At 55.2% G+C, this 9,502-nt stretch overlaps 1 protein-coding gene across 2 annotated transcripts; it reads right to left on the bottom strand.

Moving 5' to 3' along the window:
* Window positions 1–1,344: 1,344 nt before the first annotated feature.
* On the bottom strand, window positions 1,345–9,285 carry LOC102449532 (tumor necrosis factor). 2 transcript variants are annotated; one of them, XM_075918311.1, is made up of 5 exons: window positions 9,047–9,285; window positions 4,997–5,611; window positions 4,373–4,415; window positions 3,878–3,937; window positions 1,345–3,448 (listed from the first exon to the last, which is right to left on the bottom strand). In XM_075918311.1, exons 2-5 carry the CDS (start codon window positions 5,174–5,176, stop codon window positions 3,015–3,017), a joined length of 717 nt encoding a protein of 238 aa, XP_075774426.1. In that variant the 5' UTR covers window positions 5,177–5,611; window positions 9,047–9,285; the 3' UTR covers window positions 1,345–3,014. The 2 variants fall into 2 exon arrangements, with proteins under 2 accessions (XP_075774426.1, XP_075774425.1); XM_075918310.1 differs by having other exon boundaries at window positions 1,346–3,448; window positions 3,878–3,940.
* Window positions 9,286–9,502: the final 217 nt, after the last annotated feature.

Genomic DNA, 9,502 nt, shown 5'->3' with positions numbered 1-9,502 from the left:
AGGACTGCAAACCCTTAATAACGACTCTCTGAGAACGGTTAAGTTCTGCGCCCACCTTATAGTAGCCCCATCTAGGTTGCATTTCCGTTTGTTTATGAGCAAGTGATGTAAAACCGTATCAAAAGTTTTACTAGAGTCGAAATCTACCACATCTACCGCTAGCCCCCCTCTCTGTGGGGCTTCTTCCTCTGTTCAAAGAAAGTGATTCTGTCGAGTGATAAAGTCAAGCCCTAGAAAGTGGGAAAAGGCAGGGCTAGGAAGGTAAAAAGCCGATTTCCCTTTGAACTAGAACGGGGTCAGGCGGGAACAGCTGACAAGGGGCTATCTCAGGCAGATTAGGAACAGCTGGGACAGGGCTACCGTGGAGCAATAGGGCCAGCTGACTCCACTTCTGGGCCTGCCAGAGACCTTTTAAAAGCCTTCCCTGCTGGGTGGAAGGGAGAGGAGAGACAGGTAGACACAGAAACACCAACAGCTGGTGTCAGCAGTGGGATACAAACCATTCCAGGGCAGGTTAAATCACCAAACACATCTGCCAAAGGCTGAAGTCCCCTTCCAGAGGATCTAATTGGCCTGCTAGAGGAATTGGCGCCGGGCCGTCAGCTCATGCTAATTATTCTAGACTACACTGCCCAATCTGCCAGCCTACGTCATACCCTGTCCACGACCATTGCATCCACATTTTCTCTCGGGTGGGGATATCCACATAACAGCTCAAGGGAACCGCCTTTGGGTGCAAGTTAATGAAGGACTTTGTGGATGCTACTCTGCAAACGGGCCTGAGGACGTCGGTCTGTCCCCTCCTCCCGCCCCCCAGACAGATGGCTTGGTTGAACGGTTTAGCGGGGCCCTGAAAAGCAGGATACGGAAGGTGGTGAGCCAGGAGGAGAAAGACAGGGATAGTTTGCTGCCATAGGTCATGTTTGCCATGAGAGAAATCCCTGAGACTTCGACCGGGTACTCCAGTATGGTCCTGGACCATGCCAAAGAGGCCCGGGAGGAATAGGTGAACTGCAGATGAAACCCTGGCAAGACGGGAATCAAGCAATCCCTCCCTGTCACCCATTCCCTGCCTCTGACAAACCGGAGGTCTCCATTCCTACCCATCCTGGCTAAAAAGTATTGGTGGACCCAACCTCCGTGAATGTATCCAGTTCTTTTTTGAATCCTGGCCTTCGCGACATCCTCTGGCAAGGAGTTCCACAGGTTAATGGTGTGCCGCATGAAGAAACACTGCCTCTGGTTTGTTTTAAACCTGCCGCTGCTTCATTTCCTTGGGTGACTCCCTAGCTGTCACGGGGGACGAGTAAATAAGTTTGATGTGGGTGGAGGGGGGAAGCCCCTGGTGTGTATGGAGCAGGCCCGATACCGCGCTAGATGGGCCCATCCGAAAGAGACACTCGCGCAGTTCAAATTTCTGCTTCCAAGGTTTATTGTTCAGTCTGTTTCACAGGAGCTTTTCAACAAAATACAAACATTTTTCCCCCTCCTTCCCTCCCCTCCCTCTCCCCACGCAGGGGGAAGAGACCCCGAATAATAACTACAATAAAAAAGACCCGGCACAAAATCAAACCTTGCCACCCTTCCTGAAGGTGCGGCGAGAGGTTTGTTCTGGCCAACATTGAACGAATTAGATTCCCTCCCCTCCCCCATGACATTTTAACATAAAACGTAAGACAATCGAAATCCCCGAAGAGAGACATGATCAGGGAACTGTATCGCAGATACAAATATTTCTTTCCCTCACAATGAGACCACCACGTCTCCCTGAATAACCCAGGAGTCCTGGCTCCCAGATGCCTAACCACCAGGCCCCGCTGTCCTTCCTGAGCTGGGAGAAAATCCAGGCATCCCAGCTGTGTGTAATATACATCCATATAGCTAGCTAGGGTCATGTATACATTGTATACATACAGGGATCCTCTACTAAGTGTGTGCCAAAGGGGAACACCCTGGCAACCGAGGCATGAGTGTGTGTGGTCCAGCCATCACAAAGCACTCTCCACAACAGGGCGGGGTCCATGTGAGGTTGTGTTGCTGCTCAGGTAAAGAGCCACACAACGTCACATCCTCCACGGCTGTGTGTGTGTGTGTGTGCGTGCACACAAAGTTGTCTCTTCTCACACCAATGTTGCCTGCATGGCTGGGCGTCTCTGTGTAGGGGCACCCACGGCAACGGGTCTAGAAACAAGCCCACACCGCCGGGGATGTGTTTGTGTCTCGACGCCATTTCTTGACTCTTTGTGCACACACACACACATATAATCCTGCACACACCCAGCCGTGTGGACTTTGGGCTATGCCCCATCGCTTAGAATTTGCCGCCCGATCGCCGACATTTGTCATACGTGTGTACAACACACAGACACACAAAAATCTCTCAATGCAAATGCGCAGCTTTGTTTAACCCCAAATAAATAGAAATACATAAATAAATAAATAATTAAGCCAAATAATTATCAATAATAAACCACAATAACAATACAGTCTTACTTGACACTTCTTTTTTTGTAGGTCAACGGTTCCGACCCGGCCTCTTCTGACTCATTTCTGTTCGGGTCTAACCAAGCGTCAACCTCCTGCCCCATGTCTAAAGAGACTGTGGTCCGCTCTTGCCCCTGGAGGTGGGCATTTCAGTGGTGACGTGGGGCATAATGTCAGAGAGGCATGAAAGAGGTCCAAAGAGGTCTTTTGGCCATCTCTGACGGTCAGTGTGATATGTGGGATGCTAGTCATGGTTTTGTAGGTAGGAGGGTTGAAGGGTTGACCAAGGATGGAGGATGATGGGTTGACCAATGATGAAGGGTTGACCAAGGATGGAGGATGATGGGTTGATCAAGGATGGAGGATGATGGGTTGACCAAGGATGGAGGATGATGGGTTGACCAAGGATGAAGGGTTGACCAAGGATGGAAGATGATGGGTTGATCAAGGATGGAGGATGATGGGTTGACCAAGGATGGTGGGTTGATCAAGGATGGAAGATGAGTTGGTCAAGAACAAAAGAGGGTGGCTCACTGTTGAGGAGCACCTAATTCCAATGCGATCACCCCGAAATACACCTGCCCGTTGCTGTCCAGATCCAAATAATCGGCCGAGTCAATTTTGGATGAGATTTCGTCGCCTTTTGTCAGCTGGAAGACTGCACCTTGGTAGATGGACTCGTACCACACTTCGGTCTCGGCTGACTTGGACCCCTCGCAGAGCGACTTGATGGCTGTCAGCAAGGGGACGTCTTGTGGGTACTCTTCGGAGAAGCGCAAGATGATGTGCCGGAGGAGAACGGACTCCTCCGGACATTTGTTCCCCTTGAAGACCACTTGGGAGTAGACGAAGTAGAGGCCGTTGGCCGGCACCACTAGCTTGTTGTCCACCAGCTTCATCCCGTTCTGGATCATGGTGTGAGCCACTTTGTCGTTCCAGACGAGTTCTTTGGATTCATGGGAAGCTGGGACGGGCAGAAGACGACACGCATGGTCAAAACCCAGCAGGGGAACCCCCTAGGAGCCATCTACGAAGAGCCAAACCCTACCTGGGTCGCTCCAGAGGGTCAGTCTGCCCAGGTGTAGCCCCACCTCTGCTTTCGGCCCACAACCCTTGATAACACTAGGTCGAAGCCTAGTGGGATTACTTGGCACTGTCCACTCAGCTGACAACGTCCAAGTAACCCCAACACTTTGGCCTCCATCACCCCCTCACGTTTAGGTCTAGGGTTGGGAGTAGAAGGTTCTCCCGCAGAAACGGGTGCTCGTCTGGGGGGAAGTCCATGTTCCTGTCTTGCCCTGGGACTTGGAAACCCCCAACCACGTGCCCCCCTTCAGGAGGCCGGGACCCATCCCTCCAACCCTGCCCGCTCCCAGCTGTCAATTCCGCTTACCTACGACATGGGCCGCCGGCTTCGTCAAGGACTGGGCTTGCAACTTCAGCGTCATAGGGCCTGCTTTGGAAAGGACAAATGGATGGTCAGACGGATCGGCGTTTCCCTTACTCCTCCAGCCCTTCCCACCCTCGCGAGATGTGGCCGGCGGGAGCTAAGATATGGCAGGAGTCATTCTCCCCAAAGGGGCGAGCGAATTCGGTCCCCTTTCCCTTCGTTTTCACGACGTCCAATTCGAAACACTTCCCACGCACTTGATTCCGGGAAAATCTCAAGCCGGGAGGTGGGGGGTGTGTGTGTGAAGGAGGCATCTCCGGTCCGGCAAAGGGACCAAAAAAAAACAAGAGACCAGTTGCAATTTGCTAGTCGCTTTGGGAAAATGATGGCCAGGAAATAGATCTAGGGTAAATCTGGAAATTTCATCTGGGGTTGGACTTCAAGGCGGATGACATCAGGGGCCCCAGCGTTAGAAAACAGCTTTCATGAGATACTTACCAAGTTCTTGCCTCTGTCCTGAACTCCTGGATTCCCTGAAGTCCTGGAAAAAAAAGAGAGAGAAAGAGTTGAATACAGAGGTTACATAGACATGGCAGGAGCATGCGCCAGGTGCAGACGGATGCCCGGCAAGAAGCAAACCTGTGCGCACCAATACACACTAGCTCGCAGACACAACACAGGCGGGCGGAGGAGTCGGCCAGCCAAAACACAGCCCGGGGGAGCCAGGCAAGCGCAGGAGACATGAGACATACAGCCAGTGCAACACACCCACCCAGACGAAAACCTTGCCGTCACCTCTGGGCAACACCCAGACCCGCTCCGACCGACGACACCCGGAGAAACCCGGAGAGGTGCCCGACCCAGGAGCCCTGTGCACACACACGCATGCCTCCTGGTCCACACGCAGGGGGCAACACATGCCCCCCGTGACAGCCACCGTTGGTGTGTGCCTGATTTGCACGCCTGCCCACGGAGACACCCAGAGGTCTCCCCGCAGGGTGGCGGTGCACCTGGCCACCCACGCTACCCCTGTGGACAAGCATCCAAATCTGGACGGCCACAGATGGGGTAAGGCTGCGCGAGCTGGGAGTTTAAGCCCCTCACCCCTGCCTCTGGTCTTACCTGGATGACCCACTGCCCCTCGTTCCTGAACTGCAGTAGGGCGAAGACGGCCGTGGCCCCAGTCAGGAGCAGGAAAGAACAGATGCTCAGACATTTCCAGCAGCCGTTGCCAGCCTGCGACTCCCGCACCACGACAACGCCGCCTTTCTCCACATCGTAGACCAGACTTTCGGTGCTCATGGCGGCGGGTTTCGCCGGGGTCGGGTTCCTCGGGGCAGGGCTGGCCAGAGTTACGGTTTCCGCTGGGCGAAGGGCAGAAACGGCGCAGATCCCGGCAGGGGAATCGAGCCCTTGAGACCAAAGGGGTGATGTGAGCGGGCGGGTCGTCTGAGGGGTGAGCGGAGCCGGTTTCAGAAGGCGATGTGACTCAGTTTCCCTGGAGCGGTAAGCTTTGTCTTCTGATCTCAAGTGCAGTTGCTCTGGGGTGGCTTTCGGCGGTGCCTCTGTTCCCTTGGGTGGCTCTTCCGCCGGCTCCTGGCCCTTGTGGATGGATGATTGATGAGCAGAGAAGTGGCCGCCTGGGGCCCGGCCTCAGCTTTATATACCTGCCGCCTGAGTGGTGAAACCCGCCTCCCCATGACACGAGAGGAAATTTTCAAGCACCGCAGCCGCCGCCTACAGAGAAGGAAGGAAAGACTAAAGACTCTGTGATGGCGAAAGGCGGGAAGAGGAAACAGCCAGAAATAGAAGGCGGCAAAAGCAGAAGCAGACCCGAGACTGGAATTGTGGGTTTTTGGGGGGAGGAGGTGTGAATCCAGCCCTGGAGAGGTGGGGGGAGCCCCTGGGAACACCGGGGTCCCCACCTCCGACCTCGCCGCCGTGGGGCACTCCCGGGCTTTCTCTCTGGGGGGGCTGGGGTGGAGTGTCTGTGGAGGGGGGGTCTGCGTGTGGTTGTGAGTGTCTCTCTTGTCGTGTGGGGGGTCTGTGTGTGGTTGTGAGTGTCTCTCTTGTCGTGCGGGGGTCTGTGTGTGGTTGTGAGTGTCTCTCTTGTCGTGTGGGGGTCTGTGTGTGGTTGCGAGTGTCTCTCTTGTCGTGTGGGGGTCTGTGTGTGGTTGTGAGTGTCTCTCTTGTCGTGTGGGGGTCTGTGTGGTTGCGAGTGTCTCTCTTGTCATGTGGGGGTCTGTGTGTGGTTGTGAGTGTCTCTCTTGTCGTGTGGGGGGTCTGTGTGTGGTTGTGAGTGTCTCTCTTGTCGTGCGGGGGTCTGTGTGTGGTTGCGAGTGTCTCTCTTGTCATGTGGGGGTCTGTGTGTGGTTGTGAGTGTCTCTCTTGTCGTGTGGGGGGTCTGTGTGTGGTTGTGAGTGTCTCTCTTGTCGTGCGGGGGTCTGTGTGTGGTTGCGAGTGTCTCTCTTGTCATGTGGGGGTCTGTGTGTGGTTGTGAGTGTCTCTCTTGTCGTGTTGGGGTCTGTGTGTGGTTGCGAGAGTCTCTCTTGTCGTGTGGGGGTCTGTGTGTGGTTGTGAGTGTCTCTCTTGTCGTGTGGGGGTCTGTGTGTGGTTGCGAGTGTCTCTCTTGTCGTGTGGGGGTCTGTGTGTGGTTGTGAGTGTCTCTCTTGTCGTGTGGGGGTCTGTGTGTGGTTGTGAGAGTCTCTCTTGTCATGTGGGGGGTCTGTGTGTGGTTGTGAGTGTCTCTCTTGTCGTGTGGGGGTCTGTGTGTGGTTGTGAGAGTCTCTCTTGTCGTGTGGGGGGTCTGTGTGTGGTTGCGAGAGTCTCTCTTGTCGTGTGGGGGTCTGTGTGTGGTTGTGAGTGTCTCTCTTGTTGTGTGGAGGGTCTGTGTGTGTGTGTCTGTGTTGGGGGGGTCTGCGTGTGGTTGTGAGTGTCTCTCTTGTCGTGTGGGAGTCTGTGTGTGGTTGCGAGAGTCTCTCTTGTCATGTGGGGGTCTGTGTGTGGTTGTGAGAGTCTCTCTTGTCATGTGGGGGGTCTGTGTGTGGTTGCGAGTGTCTCTCTTGTTGTGTGTGTGGGTCACTCAATGTTTATGGGAGTCCAGCTGTGAGTGGATCTCTGTGTGAGAGTCCAGTTGTGTATGTTTAGCTATAGTTGTGTGTGGGTCTGTGTGTGTGTTTGTGTAATTGTGTGAGGCTCTTGTGCATATGTCTAGTTGTTTGTGGCCACTGTGTGTGTCTAGTTGTGCATGTATATTTGTGTGTGGGTCTCTGTGTGTCTATTTCTGCATCCATCTCTCTTGGTGTGTAGTGTGTGTGACACTGTGTGTGTGTGTAGTAATGTGCAGGATTCTGTGTCTCGTGCATGGGTCTGTGTGTGTATTTGTGCATGCAATTGTGTGTGAAGTTGCATGTGTGTAATCATTAATGAATCTCGTGTGTGTCTGTGTGTAGTTGTGCATGCAGTTAGGTGTGTGTAAAGATGTAATGCATCTCTGTGTGTGTGGTTGTGTGTGTGTGTGTGTAATTATGCATGCATCTCCTGTGTGTACCCAGTTGTGTATTGGTCTGTTTGTGTAGATGTGCATGGCTCTCTGTGCGTGCCTAGTTACATGTGTGCAATTGTGCATGGGACTCCAGTTGTGTGTGTGTGTGTAGTTGTGCATGGCTCTGGGTATGTGTATCTGTGATAAATCTAGGGCTGCTCCATCTAGGGGAGACCCCCGCCCCTCCAAGGAGACTGGTTGGATCTAACACCCCCCCTTTAAAATCAGCCTTAAGGCCACATGGAGGTCACAGAGCCAAGTGGTAATCTGGGGGGGAAGGAGCATGTGGGGGGGGCTCTGTAATGGGGGGGCCCTCCCTGGGCAAGATCGACAGACCTTTGGGTGGGGGTCTCACTGCCTCGCCCTCCCTTGGGAGATTTTTAGGAAGCTGAGATCTTAGTGTCAATTTTTTTGGGGGGGGGGGGGGGCTGTGAGGTGTATGTATGGGACAATGCCAGCCAGTTTTGGGGGGAGTGCATTCAGAGATAGGGAGAGCACCCCACATCAACAGGGCTGTGGAGCAGCCAGGCTAAGGGGATGTGGGGCATTCTGGGTCTCAAAGTGGGGGGGGGGGTCAGAGGACCTGCTTGTGAGAGACACCCCCAAATGTCACAGCTGAGGGGGTGGGATTAGTGGGGGACCATAGGGTGGGAGGAGAGGTTGGGTGTAGACCCTTCCCCCCACTCCCACAAGTGATCCAGCTACAGGCAGAGGTGGTGGAGATGTATTCAGAAGCTGGGGGGCAGCGGTGGGATCCGGAAAGCAGTGAGCCGGTAGGATGGGAGACTTGGGGGGGGGGGGTCAGGGTTGAGAGGGAGCCTGTCTCTGAAGGTCCCCCTCCCACAACCCAGGGAAAATCCAAGAGAACTCAGGGGCTTGTGAAACTGGAGTCCCATGGAGGGAAGTTTTCAGCCACTTTCTTCTGCTTTCGCTTTTGCTGCCTGAGCCAAATGGTCAGAACGGGCTTCTGAGCTGGGATTCGGTTTTAGTTCTGGCCTGTCCCGGGGCCGGGTGGGAGCCGGCATTTCCCCAGGGGCCAGGCTCCTGCCCCATTCCCTGCCCCCCACCCTGAGCCAGCCAGTCTCCATCCTGGGGCTGGGTGAGAGCCGGCACCCCCTCATGCAACACCAGGGCGGGAGGAGACCTCAGGAGCTATCAGGTCCAGTCTCCCACCCATAGCAGGCCCAGCCCCGACTCCACGAGACCAAAACACCTGTAGGGATGGAGAGTCCACCCCCTCCCTCCAGAACCCAGCCCCGCGCTTCCCCACCCGCCTCCGGAAATCGTTTTTTCCTAATCTCCAACCTAGACCTGCCCCACTGCAACGTGAGCCCATCGCTCCTCGTTCTGCCCCACTGAGAACAGCCTCTCTCCTTCCTCTCGGGAACCCCCTTCAGGGAGTCGCAGGCTGCTCTCGAATCCCCCCTCCCTGTTCGCTTCTGCAGACTCAACAAACCCAACTCCCTCGGCCTCTCCTCGTAGGTCGTGTGCTCCAGCCCCCTAAGCATTCTGGACGCCTCTGCTGGCCCCTCCCCAATGCGCCCACGTCCTTCGAGTAGGGGGGCCCAGAACTGAACACAACACTCCAGATGTGGCCTCCCCAGAGCCGAATAAAGAGCAATACTCACTCACTGGATCCGCCGGCAACGCTCCTCCTAATGCACCTAATGTGCCGTTAGCCTGCTTGGCTGCAAGGGCGCCTGGTGACTCATCTCCAGCTTCTCATTCACTGTAACTCCCAGGGCCTGTTCTGCAGAACGGCGGCTCAGCCAGTCGGTCCCCAGCCTGTCCCAATGCCTGGGATTCCTCCGCCCCACGGCAGGACTCTGCACTTGGCCTTGTTCAACCTCATCCGATTTCTTGTGGCCTGATCCTCTAATCTGTGCAGGTCACTCTGGGCCCTTCCCTGCCCCCCAGCGTCTCTACCCTCCCCCTGGCTCAGTGTCAGCTGCAAACGTGCTGAGGGTGCAACTCATCCCCTCAGCCAGGCTGCTAATGAAGACCATGTCGTACTGGGTGAGGGGCACAGGTCGAACTCGGGCGCCCTGCGGGGCAGTGGCCGCCCGGACCGGCCAGGCCAGGAG

This window comes from Pelodiscus sinensis, unplaced genomic scaffold (assembly GCF_049634645.1).
Source record: "Pelodiscus sinensis isolate JC-2024 unplaced genomic scaffold, ASM4963464v1 ctg87, whole genome shotgun sequence".
NCBI classification, from domain to species: Eukaryota; Metazoa; Chordata; order Testudines; family Trionychidae; genus Pelodiscus; species Pelodiscus sinensis.
The sequence above is the reverse complement of the archived record's forward strand: the minus strand, read 5'-3'. Positions and strand labels throughout refer to the sequence as shown.